Source organism: Chenopodium quinoa, unplaced genomic scaffold (genome assembly GCF_001683475.1).
Source record: "Chenopodium quinoa cultivar QQ74 unplaced genomic scaffold, ASM168347v1, whole genome shotgun sequence".
Classification (NCBI taxonomy): domain Eukaryota; kingdom Viridiplantae; phylum Streptophyta; class Magnoliopsida; order Caryophyllales; family Amaranthaceae; genus Chenopodium; species Chenopodium quinoa.
In genome coordinates, this window is record NW_018745684.1 from 3,510,228 (window position 1) to 3,526,726 (window position 16,499).

General features: G+C 34.3%; 3 protein-coding genes across 11 annotated transcripts; all 3 read right to left on the reverse strand.

Moving 5' to 3' along the window:
* LOC110717352 (luc7-like protein 3) lies at positions 1–5,767 on the reverse strand. Of its 9 annotated transcripts, none has more exons than XR_002510748.1 (9): positions 5,480–5,766; positions 5,211–5,339; positions 4,374–4,413; positions 2,736–2,811; positions 2,419–2,619; positions 1,969–2,178; positions 1,475–1,883; positions 1,319–1,374; positions 1–1,215 (listed from the first exon to the last, which is right to left on the reverse strand). XR_002510748.1 is itself a non-coding variant. In XM_021896015.1 (7 exons), the coding sequence occupies exons 1-7, from the start codon at positions 5,520–5,522 to the stop codon at positions 1,548–1,550; spliced, it is 1,035 nt and encodes a 344-aa protein (XP_021751707.1). In that variant the 5' UTR covers positions 5,523–5,767; the 3' UTR covers positions 13–1,547. The 9 variants fall into 9 exon arrangements, 1 of the variants encoding a protein (XP_021751707.1); XR_002510747.1 differs by having other exon boundaries at positions 6–985; positions 1,136–1,215; positions 1,319–1,883; positions 5,480–5,767; XR_002510746.1 differs by having other exon boundaries at positions 1–1,374.
* Positions 5,768–9,985: 4,218 nt separating this feature from the next.
* Positions 9,986–11,912, reverse strand: LOC110717842 (probable aquaporin TIP5-1). The gene is made up of 3 exons (XM_021896626.1): positions 11,780–11,912; positions 11,132–11,382; positions 9,986–10,622 (listed from the first exon to the last, which is right to left on the reverse strand). The coding sequence occupies exons 1-3, from the start codon at positions 11,910–11,912 to the stop codon at positions 10,239–10,241; spliced, it is 768 nt and encodes a 255-aa protein (XP_021752318.1). The 3' UTR covers positions 9,986–10,238.
* A 2,348-nt stretch (positions 11,913–14,260) lies between these two features.
* Positions 14,261–15,043, reverse strand: LOC110717592 (zinc finger protein 4-like). The gene has a single exon (XM_021896336.1). The coding sequence runs from the start codon at positions 15,041–15,043 to the stop codon at positions 14,261–14,263; it is 783 nt and encodes a 260-aa protein (XP_021752028.1).
* Positions 15,044–16,499: the final 1,456 nt, after the last annotated feature.

Genomic DNA, 16,499 nt, shown 5'->3' on the forward strand with positions numbered 1-16,499 from the left:
TGACAGACACTGTAAACTTGGGTTCATTCAGATAATTTCTGAAATCTCAAGTTCTTAATACACAACGCTTATATAAGGCTGCCAAGGGTACACTAAGCATCATGCATGCACATGTGAATCTATATTCAGAATGTGCAGATGGATTCAACAAGTATCCAAAAAATAGCAAATTATAGAGATATAAATTTATGTTTCATACTTGCGCGATGCAAAATTATAAGCAGACAACAACCTCCATCCAAGCATATATCAGCGGTCAATCTTAACAACTTTGAGATGATTACAAATCAAGGGGTGCGATACTCAGACAATCAAGACAAGATCTAGTTGGTAAGAGGCACTTCACAGTGTGGAAGCAAACCAACTTTCCTTAATTGATCTCCAGCTTCCTGCAAAGGAGAACCCTTAAAAAAATTGTAGTACAGTTTTTATTCAAGTTACCTTCAGGTATCGGCAGATGCCCTCATATTTAGCATTTTGGGTTGTTTGCAGACTTCTATGCATTCCACAAAAAGTGAACTCAAGCTCTGAAACAGCCGTCACAGCAATGTTACTTGGGATCTTCAGAAGTGTTATACCCATAAGAATTGTTCTAACATTGATGTTTTAAGCTTTGCTATGATTTCCTGTTAGTTTTCAAGAATTATGCCCTACCCATATCCAGTTAAAGGTGTCAAATAAGCGTCCAAAACCATCAGGGCATGGTACATTGGACAGTCCTGATAACCAATTAACCACTAATAAAGATGGAATAATAACGAAGCTACTTAGCAAGAATAGACCAAGAAAAGTTACCCACACTACAGATGGACTGGAAGTTTGCATTCAGTTTCTGAGGTCAAACTGCAATATCTGAAGAGCCACGATTTGGACTGCATTTACAGTATCTCAGGAAGGGAAGAAAGCAGGAAAGGTTTCCACTCAGCTTCAGAGAAGCCACTAATAATTGATGGGGATGTCAAAACCCAACACCATCATCATTCATCTTCACTAGTCAGAGAAGTGTTCCATGAACTATGTTTCAGAAGAAGCAATATTATAATGCAGATGCATGCAAATTTTCAAAGGTCATGCAGATTTAGCACCTAAGATACAGAAAATACCGAGTAACAAATTTTCTGAACCAGAAAGTTACCTTACTAACACTGGCACACAAGCCATGCAGCACAGTTGCAAATTTCTTGAGAACCCCCAGCATGATCAGAAAATGCAGGACTAAAAGATGTTTCAAAGACCATGTACCAAAGCATTTAATCCAACATTCCAACAAAACTACAATTAACTATAGGGGAAATTACAACGATGAAGTTTTACCTACCTCAATCCCTTTGACCTCTAATAAGATTGTTGAGAGGAGACAGTACAGTCTCAACACTGTGGGACAATAAAAAAAGAAGTTTAACCCCCAATAAGACTGCAATGCAACACCTTGAAAACAGACACACAAAACATCTTGAGATATAAAAGCATCTACCTCAGTAGGTTTAAGATCATCGTTTATCTACACAACCCACTGGCCACTAATACCGGCAAACAGGACTCTTAGGTCACCTCCGGTGGCCATGCCTAACAGGCGAACGTGACCTGCTCCTTTCGCGTTCACGGCCATAATTCCTAGTCCTCCCCCCTCCATCCCTTCCATTACGATAATCATCATGCCTCCTTCGGTCCATTCCTCTTCCGTCATTTCGATTACCTCTATTGTTCCAATCTCGTGATCTTTCACGGTCTCTGCTATACTCCCTATCACGATGACGATCCCTCTCACTGGAGATGCTTCTTCTGTTTTTGCTCTCACTTTCCTTCTCTCTCTGCTTCCTACGTTCTTCTGCGTCTTTCTCCCTTGCTAATCTTTCCTCTTCCCTTGCTTTCTCTTTAGCTGCCTGGTAAAGAGTAGTAAATATGAGAAACGAGAAATATATCCAATAACAAGAACAGGTTGTTAAATGAAGAAATGAGAGTTCAAACCTTGTATTCAGATATGAAATCACGGACCATGCCATATCCAATGTGCTGCTTGCCAGTAATATGAGACTGAGTTCTTTCCACAGCATCATTGGCTACCAAGAATGAACCACAAATTTCACATAGTGCCATCTTTTTCTCCTGTGTCAACATTGTTGCTGCACTCAGAGGCTGTTGAGTTAACGCAGTTTTCTCAACATTAAGAATTTCCACCTGCAAGATTAATTTCTCAGATGTTATCACAATCAATGCTTATCTACCATGAATGACAGAAACTCAGATATAACAATAATATAAATAAAAGAGGATAACCAAAAGTGAGCGACAGAACCAATAAGCTCAGAATATTGAGTCAGAACAATAATATTCAAATGTTATGGAGCCAATAATACTCAATTTGAAAAGCCTAGTGTTTTGAAATGTTAATGTGACATAAGCCTCAAAAGAAATGACCTTTCGCATCAGTGCTTCTGCTTCATCAACTTTGCCAGCTTCCCCCAGTGACTCTACTTGTTCCAGCAAATTTTTAATTTTATCTTCCAACACAGAGAGCTGCTCAGCCTTTTCAGCAGAAATAGGTGGAGGAGGAGGAGGTTCAACCTCCTGGTCCAGGCGCTCTCTCCCACGTCTAACTTTCCTATCCAAGTCTGCCACCTGAAACGCAAAATCAACAAAGTCCACAGCCCAGATATGCTATAGAATGAGAGGCTGTAATCAAAAGTACAAGGGTAAAAGTAGCCAAGAAAATAAAAATGCAAGGAAAGACTCACCAATTTCTCACAAAATTGAGCAAGTTCAGCCTCAAAGCGTGGAACATAAGTGTCATGCCTTGGAGAATTCTCGAAGCTAAACATCCAAATTACAGGACATATTAGAGATGGAAGCAGACAAGAGAGTAATAGCGAAGTAAAAAAAAAAGAGAAGAGCAAAAATAGAAATATGTTGTAGGCAAGAGATTAACCTAAGCAACTACTAACTAACCAAATAAGCAAGGATAATATCTCCAAATGCTAGGCAAATAATGAAGGATAAACAAAACATATCAGGAATGACAAGACACAATAATTATCCAGCAAATCTAGATTGTCCCGATGCACTCAAAATTAACTAATATACCAAAAAAAAAAAAAAAAAAAGTTCACAGAAAAGATCAAGATGTTAGGTCAAATGATGGGCCAATGGCACTACTTCATATTTTAGTCCTCACACCTTCATATTAAACATTTAACCAATAATAAAAAGAGCACTCATCAAATTGTAACCAGAAACTACACATGTTAATGACATTGTGAAGCTTTAGGAAAGTAAGAGACTGGGTACTACAACTGGGGATTCAGCTGATCACACAGTGATTATTTCCAGCAAATAGCTGTAAGCCAAATGATGATTTCACTGCAAAAAGACTTACTACCTCCGTTTCATCCCCAAAGTTGCAAAAAATATGAAACGGAGGTAGTATATTTGGTCAATGGGCAACCACCACTTGCTTGAATGCATCACCTCAGGATAACAACCGCACAATAAAAGTAATTAGCAGAAGAATAATTTCCAAAGTATAAGGATTGCTATGCTCTTCCTCTTTCTCCCTCAAAATTATGTGAGCAGTTGAGCACATGTATGGGTGAAATGAAAATTTCCATAGATCAAACAAATTGCTTTATAAAAAAAAGAAAAGAGTTATCAAGTATGCACACAGCAAATCAGGTCCCCTTAGAAATAAACACCACTAACTGCTGCCATAAATGTATTTACTTCTTATGCAAAAAGGAAATACGAGGTTAGAAGTCATATGTAGGGCTTAAGACTACACTGTACTACTGTAGAATGCTACTGGTAGTCTGGTATACGTAGTACTTAAAATGCAAGTTTTCATGTAAGCACTTGCAGAAACAATTGCTTTGCTATTAGCCTGCCTCAACATTCATAACAGATACTACATACTAGACAACTACTTATAAGCATATAATGACATATAGGGGTATCTAACTACTCATCCACCTTAGAAACTCAGTTTTAAGATATCTAACACTAGATACAAACTTCCTTCTCTCCAAAGGATCTACCTGAAAAGTATTAAAATCAGTTACCTCAAAGAGTAAACCAAGTAACATCCAGACCTCCATATGTCATATTAGCAAAGCACCTGAGAAACTCCTAATTAAAATCCCATCCTACACCAAATATATAAAAGGAAGTAACTTACTTTTAAACAGATAAAAAAATTATCAATAATAATTACACAGTCTGCAAGAGCAGAACCCAAGTTCAATTGCTCAAATGGCATCCTCACATACAATCAAACACCTAATACAAGCAAGCAACATAATCCCACATACTCACATAGTACCCTTCCCAAAATCCCAAAAAAAAACTCTTTACAATATAGATGCACATACAAAATCCATTACCTCTCTTTCAGCTTTTGGTCATGAATCCTTGGACATGGCCCTGAAGCACAGATATAAACAAAAGATTACAAAAAGGGAAAACCATCGGAATTCAACTAAGACCAACAAAACTTCATTATCTTAACAACAGTAATTTAAAAAGATGATGTACATCTCACAGTTCACATAGTTTAATCAATTGAAACCTTATAGCCAACCAATCAAACAAACATCAAGACTTATTTACTGTCAACTTGTACATTAAAATACATTGGGTTTCATACCCATCAGGCCATCACTTTCCTCAACAAAGTCATCTTAAAAAAACCAATTAAAATCCATTCTTCAACAAATAACTACAACACCCCCTATTCCAATATAAGAGCTGCTTAAGAGTCATATATAATATTTACCGATCACATTACATGTAACAATAATTGTAGCCTCAGCATCGTTTGATGGAAGAAAAAAATGCATTGAAAGGATACATCCGTTATAAACTAGTTCCGTAATTTAAGCTTATATCATCACCCATTCAACCCACCATAAACCACTTATTATCAAAATAGCACAAAGTAGTGAATTTACTCTGCACCCACACCACTCAGACATTATAGCCAAATCACTGCCACAAGCACAACACCCCTTCCCAAGTCACTTATGGTGGCAACATTTTTCGGATGACCACTATAGTATATGGGAACCGCTATTCCAAGTATCGATCTCATAGTGCACAATAAACCCACTAGATAATGCTATATTACATTATTACCAACCAAACAATCCTAAAATCTTCTTCTAAACACATGTACAATAGAAGAAGCAATAAAGATTCAACCAAAGGAAACGAAGACGAACCAAGATCACTGCGAGTATTGACGAAGAGGTCGTGAGGGCAAAATCGAACCATATAAGACGCGCAAACCTCCTTATCATCCCACTTAATCTCCTTATACCCCTTTCTTTCTTCATCAGTCAGATTCCGAGCTGAAATCACGCAATATTAATCTTAAAATTCAACCAATTTCATAAATTTTACATGAATTGAAGTCAAATTGAATCGAATTTCAATAAAATCAAGGAAATTCTTGAAAAGGAAGGGGAGATTAATTTACTGATTCAATTACCTGCGCCCATGAGTTCATCGAGAAGCGCTCTCTGAGCATCCATGGAGAAAATTCGAGATAATTAAAGCTAGAAATTGATGAGATGGGAATTAATTTGAAGATTGCAGATGTTAATTGAAGAAAGAGGGAGAACTGGTAATGAAATTAGGGTTTATGAGGTCGAGGAGAGAGAAAAGCATAAATTACGCGAAACATACGAAAAAGGGAAAAAAAAAATTGCGCAATTATCCAACGGGAGTCCGTTTCGGGTTATACAATATACAAATACGAGTACATGTATTTTTTTATTTTTATTTTTTTTTTAAATGGTAAGATAAAAATAATTAGGAAGTCCTCCTCACGAGGGGTAATCCTAATATATCAGTCGAAAGAATAGAAAATAAACTAGAATTATTACAAACATCAATATTCATACTATCATAAACTAATTAACAATCCAATCCGTTGTACGATTTGCCTCTCGATAAATATGATGGATACTCCAACTTTGAAACCGAGTGAGAAGAGAATGAGTGTCTTTGATAACATGCTCAATCTGCCAAGGGACTATCCAAATGCCTTTTATAGCGTTGATGACTAGTAAATTATCACCTCCACTTTGAATGTTTTGAATACCGCATTGAAGAGCTAGTTGCCTAGTTGCACTCCTTTATGAAGAGCTATAGCTTCTGCTATGAAAGCTTTGGTGTTGCTGAGGTTGAAGGCAGATGCCTTGATGAGTGCTCCATTGCTATCTCTGATGATGATTTCTGCTGCTGCTGAATTGTTGCGAACGGACTCGTCAAAGTTGAGTTTAATATATATAAAGTGGTTGATAGGAGGAGTCTTCCATGATACAAGGATGGAAGAAGGGGACAGTGAATGAGAAGAATATGTATGGGATCTCGGAATGGGAGATCCTATAGAGGAAAAGGTATCTAAGAGGCATCTTTGGTGCCACTCATTAAACGCAAATTGCGCTTGATGGTATCTTCTAGAAATGTCAAAGGTCTCGTTGCTGAAGATAATAACATTTTGTTCTTTCCGAATACTCCAAATGAGGAAGATAAATTTCCTTAAAGTGTTAGGGCGTTTTCTAAGAAATAGAAAGTTTTCTGTTAAACTTTCAAAGGAGTTGTACAATCTAACCATTTTTTTATTAAAGGAAGAGTCCACATCTCTCTAATTCTTGAGCAATTGAGTAAAAGATGATCAAGCGTTTCATTTCGATGATTGCAAATCGGGCAAATGATAAGCGGGATAATGTTCCATCTATGAAGAGTATCTCGGAAACCCAAACTATTATGGAATATTTGCCATAGGAAAATCTGGTTTTTCGGGGGAATGTCAATTTTCCAAATCCATCAATGGGGCCAGTTATTATCTTCAAGATCGAGACTATGAGCTAACCAAGTCGCTGACTTAACTGTAAAATTTCCATGTGTGGTGAGGCCCCATACAGGAGTGTCAATCATATCATTAAGTGGTACATAAATGCCCATGATTTGGGCTGTTGTGTTTTCAGGGAGAAGTGCTCTTAATTTTTGTCTATCCCATATTGTTTATTGGGCAGAATAAAGTCTGATACTCTAGTGTCAAGATAAACTTGAGAACCATCTATTTGAAGGGTCTCTAAAAGGCTCTTATTAGCCACCCAGTTTCCGATCCAAAAGAAAATGTCTTTGCCATGCATTTCCTATTTTCCAACGAATACCCTTTCTCAATATTTCTCGTTGTGCAAGGATCTTTCTCCATATATGAGAATCTTTCAAACTGTGTTTACATTCAAATAGTGATGATCTTTGCAAATATTTATCTTTAACGACGTTTACCCAAAGGTTGTTAGGATCTGACATGATTTTCCAACCTAATGTAGTTATGAAAGCTTTATTAAGTGGTAAGGTACAACGAAGCCGTAGACCTCCCGCATTCTTTGGACGACAAATTTTATCCCATGATATAAGGGCAGTACTGTTTTTATCTTTTTGTTGTCGCCAAAAGAAATTTTGATGTAAACAATCAATTTTATAAGCAACATCATTTGGCAAGAGCGAGGAAGAGCATATGTACGAGGGTAGAGCCTCTAGATTGCTTTGGATTAAAGTGTGTCGACCGGCTTTGGAAAGAAAACCTGATTCCCAATGTTGGATTCTTTGTTCAATTTTGTGGAGGATAATCTTGTAATCTTCTTTCTTGGGATAATAGGGGCTAAAATGCACTCCAAGATAACGACCTAGACATGATTTGGGTGTCATGTTAAAATGACTAGCTAGATGGATACGCCTTGAATTAGGTATTTTTTTTCGAGAAGAAATAAACGATTTGTGAAAGTTAATTAGTTGATCTGACTTCTTGCGAAAATCATCAAGTAAGGCTTTCAATCTATTGCAGGAACTAGAAGTTGCTCTACATTACATAAGATTATCATCTGCAAATAAAAGACAAGGGATATTGAAGGAAAGAGGACAAATGTTGAAGCCTATTCCAGATTTGGTCTTAAGACTTTCAATAGAAAGTTTCCTAATTAGTACCTCCATGCAAATAATAAAGAGGTAAGGGGATAGAGGGTCTCGTTGACAAAGGCCTCTTGATGGTTTAAACCATTCAGTGGAAGTGCCGTTAATTTTTATAGAATAAGAGACTTTGACCACACATTCTTTAATCCAAGCAATCCATTGTAGAGGGAAACCAAATGCTTTTAAACATTCCCAACGAAAATCTCATTCTACTATATCATAAGCCTTTTCCATATCTAGCTTAAGGGCACACCATCCTGTTTTATTATTGGACTTATGGAAAGTATTTACACTCCTTGAACAATTAGAATGTTATCATGGATAGAACGATTCGGAGTAAAAGCGTTTTGAAGTGGACTAACTTTTTCCTTCAGGATTGGACATAATCGATTAACTAGAATTTTTGAAATTGCCTTATAAACTGTGTTGACAAGACAAAATGACTTGGCGTTTCCAGTAGTTCGATTTTTGGAATTAGCGTAATAAGAGTATGGTTCAAAGTGGGCGGAAGTTGACCATGGTGAAAGAAACCTTGAATTGCTAAATATATATCTTTTTCTATAATTGACCAATAAGCCTGGAAAAATTTTGCCCCTAATCCATCAGAACCTGGTGCCTTGTCGGGATTCATATCAAAGGCATTTTTTTTATCTCTTCATCGGAGATAGGGGCTATAAGAGAATTACAATCGTCAGCTGTAGTAATGGGTTCGATAAAATCTAGGTAAAATCGTCTTGAAGAACCATGATCCGACTTGAATATTGATTTAAACGAATTTATAAGAAGTGTGTTAATTTCATCTTTGGTATCCACCCAAATACCCTGACCGTTTTTTAGTCTATAAATGGTAGAACTTGCAATCTTTTTTCTCATTCGGTGGTGAAAAAACCTAGTATTTCTATCATCTTAGGATAACCATTTTTTCCGCCTTATGATCCCCCTAGAATTTTGACCATATAAGAGGAGTTTCTCCCATTTTTTAATAATTCTGCTTATGTGACTAACAATAATGGGATCAAATGGCTGCGTACGAAGACTATTTTCAAGTTGTTTCATTTTTTTTCCTCATTTGCGATTAACTTATTATTGTTATTACCATATTTTTTTTTGCCCATTTTTTCAAATGAATTGGGCCTAATCGCCTATGCCTAAAATACAGAGTATTTGAATGTTTACGGTTCGAACTCAAGTTTAATTGTCCTTGTGAGAATGGCTTCCGCTTCTTATGTTCTGTTTGGCAAAACTAGTGGTAGCGGGCAGCTTTAAGCGGTAGAGTAGCGGATAGCTGTTAGAGTAGCGAGTAGCTGATCTAGCTGTCAATTAGTAGTGGGTAGAGGTTAGCTATTAATGTAGTGGTTATAGTATGAGTGTTTGGCAAAAATAGCGATTGAAATGTTAAAATACAATAAAAATACATGCAAAATATTTAAAAAGTAAACAAAATATATCAAAAGCTACCCGCTACCTTTACCTAAACGCTATCTCTACCACTAACCGCTACATAAAACGCTACCTTACCAAATACACTTATTTGTTCTTACTAGTGTTTTGACTTGGTCCAAACGCTAATCACTACCTAAAACGCTACCGCCAAACTTGATTTTTTTTCTTAGCTTTTTCACTTTAAAAATAGGGGAAAAAAAAAACAAACTTGATTTTTCATATACTGGTTAAATAAGCTTAATCAACAACATACAACTTGTTTGAAAAAAAAAAAAATACAAACATCTTGGAAATGAAGTTGACTTTGAGCATTGAGGCACTGTTCTATTCACCTTATTTTCATTTATTCTTGAAAAGTTAGTTATTTATTGGGTTTAATGTCTTTCCAATATCGAGTCTTAAATTTTCAACATTGGTCAAACTTAATTTAGCCCCAATTGATTTTACAAATATTTGTCAAATTGTTAGGTGGCACTATGTCATTTCACTAAAAAAATTATTTTAAATTTTCAATTTGATGCATATTACAATAGCAATATAATCAATACATTGAGACCTAATTAAATAGCTAAATTAAGATAACGCAAAGTAAATAAAATAAAGAGAAAGGTCTATATAAAAAGTTATACAAGTACATAAACGTCACAATCTTACTCCGAATACAACCATTACATGTTAAGAATCTTAAGATGTTATATAAGTACAAACCACACACTAAAATAGGCTATCTAAGAACTACCAATAGAGATTATCTTAAGTTTGACGAAGGTTACAAATACCAAATAAATTCTTAAGTCAAATAAACAACTAGCTAGTCCCATTCAAACACGAGGCCCCTCTTGGCCACACCGTTGAGGATCCAAATCATGAGGCGGGTAAACCACATTGTCATACAACAGACCGGCAACCGAGGCTCCAAGCAAAGGTCCAATCCAATAGACTGCTTGGTTCTTGAAACTCCCACCAACAGCAGCCACCCCGAATGAGTATGCCGGGTTCATTGATCCACCCGAAAACGGACCAGCAGCTAGCACATTTGCTCCTGTGATTAGCCCAATGACTAAGGGTCCAATGGAGCCCAATTGACCATGTCTTGGGTCTTTGGCTGCATATACAGTGTAGACTAATCCAAATGTGAGTACACCTTCTAAAACGGATGCTCCGAATCCGGTCATTTCTTCCGATATTGCATGGGGCACTACATTCTGCATGCAAAGCAAATATTCAATAATCCAACAAATAAGGTTAAAAAAAAAACATACATAGATTGGAATGGAAAAAAATGGATAAAAAAAGTATAAACTAAATCTATCATCTATATGCATGCATATGCAATCCATGTTACTATGTATGAAATACATACATTGATACGTTATAAACATATACAGTCACCATTTTAAAAAATTGCATAAAAACATAAGCGCAATTATAAAATTTTAATTAGAAACCAAACTCCTCAAAAAATTGATTCATTAAATTCTTATATAGATTAAAGATATTAATTATTTTATTATATTCCCTCTTTTACATTTAACTTTTCTTTGTCTAACTTTAAAAATTGTGTACCGTATATTACGATAGTAATCCGTAGTACGAATGTTTAAATAAAGAACACACAAAAAAAAAAAATGTTGTGCATTCTTCTACAAAACATATATTCAGTGTAATAACTAAATATAAGAGGGGAAGTAGAAAATACTGCAAGTAAAATTACTTGATTAACAGTGACGGTCTTAAGGAGAAGGCAAGCCATGACAGAACCAAGAATTTGGGAAATCCAATAGAAAATGGCGGTAGGAATTGGAATGTGACACCCTACAACCTTCCCAAACGTGACAGCCGGATTGATGTGGCCACCGGAAACGCTACTTGAGATATAAACAGCGGAGGCTAGGCCAAATGCATTTGCTATGGCTACAACCACCAGGCTAGAGGGATCTGATCTTGCATCTGGCATTATTTTTCCTACAAATTAAAAATAATAAATAACATGACATGGCCAAATTATACAATCAAAATATAACCAATTCATCCAATCAATTACAACTATATACTTCATAGAATAATTCGTCCTTTATGTAAAAAATAAAATAAAAATGTTACATTAATTAATAGTGGAATAAAACTAGTTGTATATATACTCCAAACTACAAAATACGTGCAAGTGTGCAACAGAACACAAGAGGAAATAATAATAACAATTAGACTCATGTAATATTGTAATAAGATACGTAAATGGTCATATCAAGAGAAATTAAAATCATTATGCTAATATTTGTATGCTTATTTATGTACCACATAAAGCATATGGTGTAATTGGGATTAGTAAAAAATATTAGTTGATTTAGAGGACCGAACTTACGAGATGCCATGGCGGATCCGGCAGCAGCCAAAACATAGATGAAAGTGGAGATAAACTCTGCAAGGTATGATCGCAGGGCGTTTGGGATCATGGATTGTCGAACATGGGCAAAAAAAGTTGTTCTTGGTGCCATTTTTTTGTTAAGAACAAAATGAAATCAAAAGAGTTTAATCACTAAGAAAATTCAGATAGAAAGAAATATTTTCTTAGACAAAATGAAAAAAAAATGGAAACTGAAAAATGTAAAAGGAGGTTGGTTAATTTATATTCAAAGAAAAGTGTTAGTTGCATGGTTATGGCACGTTTTAAAATTTGAATAATAACTGCCGGTTGCACTTGACAGTTAACTTGTTATGGTTAGGGATTTGGGAGGGAAGCATTTTTTTTTTTCTCTCTCTTTTTTGTTTCGAAAGTCCCCTAAAAAAATACCAGTACAAAAGAATAAACTCTTTATTTTTGTGTGTGAAAGAAATACAAAAGAATAAACTAGAGAAAATTGAACCCGTTCCAAAAAAAAAAAAAAAAAAAAAAAAAGAAAAAGAGAGAAAATTGTAAGCAATATTTTAAAGGTAAGTAAAAAAAATTGAAGGCAATATAAATATGTGGTACTCATATTAGCTTATACAGTAAAATACTTTATATTTCTTATGTCCGAGTAACAAACAATAGTCACCGTACCTGAAATCTCCCATTCTCCCATACCAAAAAATGTAAGGTGTTTTTGGTGATTAATGAAAATAAAAAATTCGTAGAGTACACATTAGATATTACTACCTCCGTTTTGTAACAATTGCAATACTTGGTGTTGCATAAAGTTTTATGAAAATTATAGGGTGGGAACCTAAAAAGAGAATTTTATAATACTTACCTCCATTTTTTTAGTTGATAAGTTTTCTTTTTGGGTAAGTTTTTTACTTTGCATTTATTAGCTACCCCGCTTGCTTTATCATTCTCTCTCACTCTCTCCTCTCCTAAATATGTGTACCTAAATTGAACGTCTCTACTAAATAGAAACGAAGGAAGTATAAAGTATAGTTGGTGGGGATATATTTAATTGTTAGCAAGAAAGAGAAATAATAATAAAAAAAAAAGTAGCGTAAGTGGGATTAGTAGGAGAGAGAAATAATAAAATAGTAGTGGGTTTTTACAAAATAAGAGGGGCGGAGGGAGAGGGGTACAAGGGGCCCACTTATAAAAAAAACTAGTATTCAGCCCGTGCGATACACGGATTATATTTATTTGTAAAAATTTTTTAATGGGAGGATTGATCAAGTGATGTATGCTGCGCCTTTAAAAGTGAAAACAAGGGGAATAATTTTAATAACGAACATATGTATGAAATATAATTCCTTAAATTCGAAATTTCCTAGCAAAAAATTGGATTGCAACTCTTGAACGACATTGAAAGCCATGCCTACTACCATTCTATTTTTCAAAATATCTGTCAATTAAAAAATTTTATATGGATTAAAACTTAATTAGCGACTAAACTTCTTGACTCAGATGCAAAATGAGGAAAAATACAAAGATCTACTTCGTTCAATGAAATCTACTGCTAGTGAGAGGAACGGAAATGTACATATATAGATTGAGAGGAACGGAAAGATGCAAACTAAATAGTTTTAAAAAAAACACTAGAGTGATCACACATACAATTTAATATTGCTTTTGACACATGATTAAAATTTTAATAAATTATTCCAAAAAAAAAAAAAAAAAAATCAAAGAAACATACCTTGATGGCTGCGAAGATATTTCAACAAATAATATCAATTCAAACCAAAAACTTCACACAACTTGACATAAACCTATAATGAATAAGCAAATTGAAAATAAGTTTAAAAAATATATACAAAATCATGAATTGCATTGTACTTTTTTTTGCTAATTTTGTTTGTACAAAATAAAGTAATTAATATTAGAGTAATGAATTAGTGCTTTAGTTATTAAAAATCGGGGATGAATAAAAATGATTTGGAGTAGAAAGAAGGGAAGAGTGATTACATTCATAACTGAAATTTAATTAGGAAGAAAGTAAAGTGCATTTTGATTTGAATGGTTAACGAAAATGGGAGTTTGATTAAAAAATATTAAATAAAAAACTAATGCAACATTTCATGAAAAAAATTAAATAAAAAACTAATGCAGCCCTTGATGTATAAATTAATTGAAAACTGAGAAGTGAATGAAGCGTTGGTTCATTGTTTGAGGAATAAACCCAACAAATAGAAAGATAGAGTTGCATCAAATGATTATCAAACAATGTATCAGAAATTATTGTACCTAATATGTAGTCAATTTAACACTCATTTATTTTTTTTTTTTATTTTATTTTTTTTTAAAAAAAAACCCTTAAATATTTTTTGATTATGTATTTAAACCAATAAAACACACACATAAATAAAAATCGTTTAATTATGTATCTAACCAATCAAACAAATGAAAAAGGCTTCAATTGCCATGAACAATAAATAATATAAATTATAGCCTAAGGGACAAATCAAGGCCTGACTTCTCTGGCTTCACTTGATCTAATTTACCACCATCAATACGAAGCTCTCCTTTCTCAGAATTATCACTCTCAACGATCACATTTTCGTCTACGCCACGTAGGATTTGAGCTGAACCTCCTTCAACAAGAGTAGGCAATGATTTCGAAAGATTATTCAAGTTATTGAATGGAGAATAATTATTCGTAATATTATTATTTGACACTCTCAAATTATCATATGATGATAGTTGAGAATTTCCTAGCAATGATGTTTTAGGCTGGTTTGTGCTACCATACCCGTGTCTATAACCTTGATACATTGGCATACGATAACCCGAACCCGGCTTATGAACCATGGAATTCGTTTTGACTACACCAAGGGGTGATCTTTTGCAATATCCACCGTATGGTAAGTTATTGTACATACCAAAATAAGGTTGGTACGTGTTATTGGTATTCGAATAAGGTGAGAACCCCGTGGCTTGTCTCATCTTATCGCGAGCCCTCTCTTGTTTATGAGCATTTTGATGGCCGCCTAGAGCTTGAGAAGTCGAAAACCTCCCTGGACAATACTTGCACGTAAAATCTCTAATACGAGGCTTAATACGTTTTTGGTGATCGGATGATAATTCCTTGGCCACGTCACCATTAGCATGTTGGGTTGATACCATATCTTGGCTAAAGCTCGAAAGCTTAAGATCGAGCATGGTGTTCTTTGAGCTAGAACTATACGACGGAGACTCCAAAGAACTCGAGGATGACTTTAAATCCATGGCTACAAGGGTTTTTATTAGCTTGAATGAGATTAAAGTTTAAGAGAGTACTAAGATTAATTAGATGAAGGGCTTTTATAGGGATAGCAAAGAGTGTTATTAATTACCAAAGATCCTTCATATATGGTAAGACAACTTGTGCCAACCTTGTGAATCTCTTATCATTGATATTGCCAAAGTAAAATCTCTTTGACTTGCTATCTGCTTAATTAATTACATAATATATTATCTCAATTGTAACTCTTAAGATATTAACGTTGCTTTGTGGCTTTGAGCTTCCATATTAGGTTGGAAATTAAGGTTGTGTAATCAAGTTTAATTAATTAAAATGGAAATTTGAATGATAAAATATGATTTATATTAGTTAACAAAAATAAAAATTCCATTCGTGTTAATTTAGAAGCTAAAAAACGTGTCAAAATATTATTAAAATTTATGACTAGGATAGTTGACATCAAATTTTCTTAAAAATCAAAGTTAATTACATAATATAGAGTAATAATACTATAATAATCTTTTATATATGGTAATAATAAGTTAAACTTCCGTTTGAAATCTCACAGATCCAAATATCATTTTTAGCCTCAATGATTTCATTGCCAGCCGTTATTGTAGCCAAAGTATCATTATTGATTATCTTTATCTCTTTCAAAATTATTTTTGATTCATATTGTGTACTTCGTATTATCTTAGTCATAAGAAATCTTTGCATCAAAATTTCATAACGAATCAAGTTAATAAAAGAATGAATTTGCTTACCAAAAATAAATCATATGTGCAGTTACGATTTTATTTTTATAGCAAAGGATATGTATGTTTAATGTCAAATTTTTAACACGATTATCTAATCTGTGGTTTATACACACGGGTGTATAGTGCTCATCATACACCCGGATAAATAAAAAAAAGGCGGAAAGAACATCCGGTGTTTCATAAAGAACATACATGTATTTGACAAAGAACATGATTGTATTTGACAAAAACATGCATTACCAAAGAACATAAAGATATAATAAAAAGAACGAGATAAAAGCTTGATAAAATTTTCTGAAAAATTACACATTATTAACGGGAAAAATTTAGAAGTGATAAATAATCGAGTAGGGCCGGGCCATATCATAATTTCTCGTGCTCAAACCCGTAGAAAAGTAGCGGGTTTTCGGGCTTTTTTTCGAACCCGGATCGAGTTTTAACTAAAAATGCATTTTTAGGTTTGCCCAAACCCACCCTATTTCGGGCCGGATCGGGTCGGGATGTGAGTCATGCCAATGTTGATCACCTCTTAAAAAATCCTTACCAAATATATCATTTCCCCAAAAAATAGTTTTCTATCTCTCCAAAAAAAAATTCAACTTCCCATAATAATTTAGTTTTTTTTACTCTAACATTATTTTCAATTAAAAATAATTTAAGATTTCAATATCAAATTTCAAAATACCAAATGTTAAAAAGAACA

Coding starts and splice junctions, on each gene's coding strand:
- LOC110717352 (XM_021896015.1), bottom strand. CDS start 5,522: ATGGATGCTCAGAGAGCGCTTCTCGATGAACTCATGGGCGCAG. Junction 5,340..5,479: donor CGATGAACTCATGGGCGCAG/GTAATTGAATCA, acceptor GCGTGATTTCAG/CTCGGAATCTGACTGATGAA. Junction 2,620..2,735: donor CTCAATTTTGTGAGAAATTG/GTGAGTCTTTCC, acceptor TTTGCGTTTCAG/GTGGCAGACTTGGATAGGAA.
- LOC110717842 (XM_021896626.1), bottom strand. CDS start 11,912: ATGGCACCAAGAACAACTTTTTTTGCCCATGTTCGACAATCCATGATC. Junction 11,383..11,779: donor CGGATCCGCCATGGCATCTC/GTAAGTTCGGTC, acceptor TTTAATTTGTAG/GAAAAATAATGCCAGATGCA. Junction 10,623..11,131: donor AGACCGTCACTGTTAATCAA/GTAATTTTACTT, acceptor CTTTGCATGCAG/AATGTAGTGCCCCATGCAAT.
- LOC110717592 (XM_021896336.1), bottom strand. CDS start 15,043: ATGGATTTAAAGTCATCCTCGAGTTCTTTGGAGTCTCCGTCGTATAGT.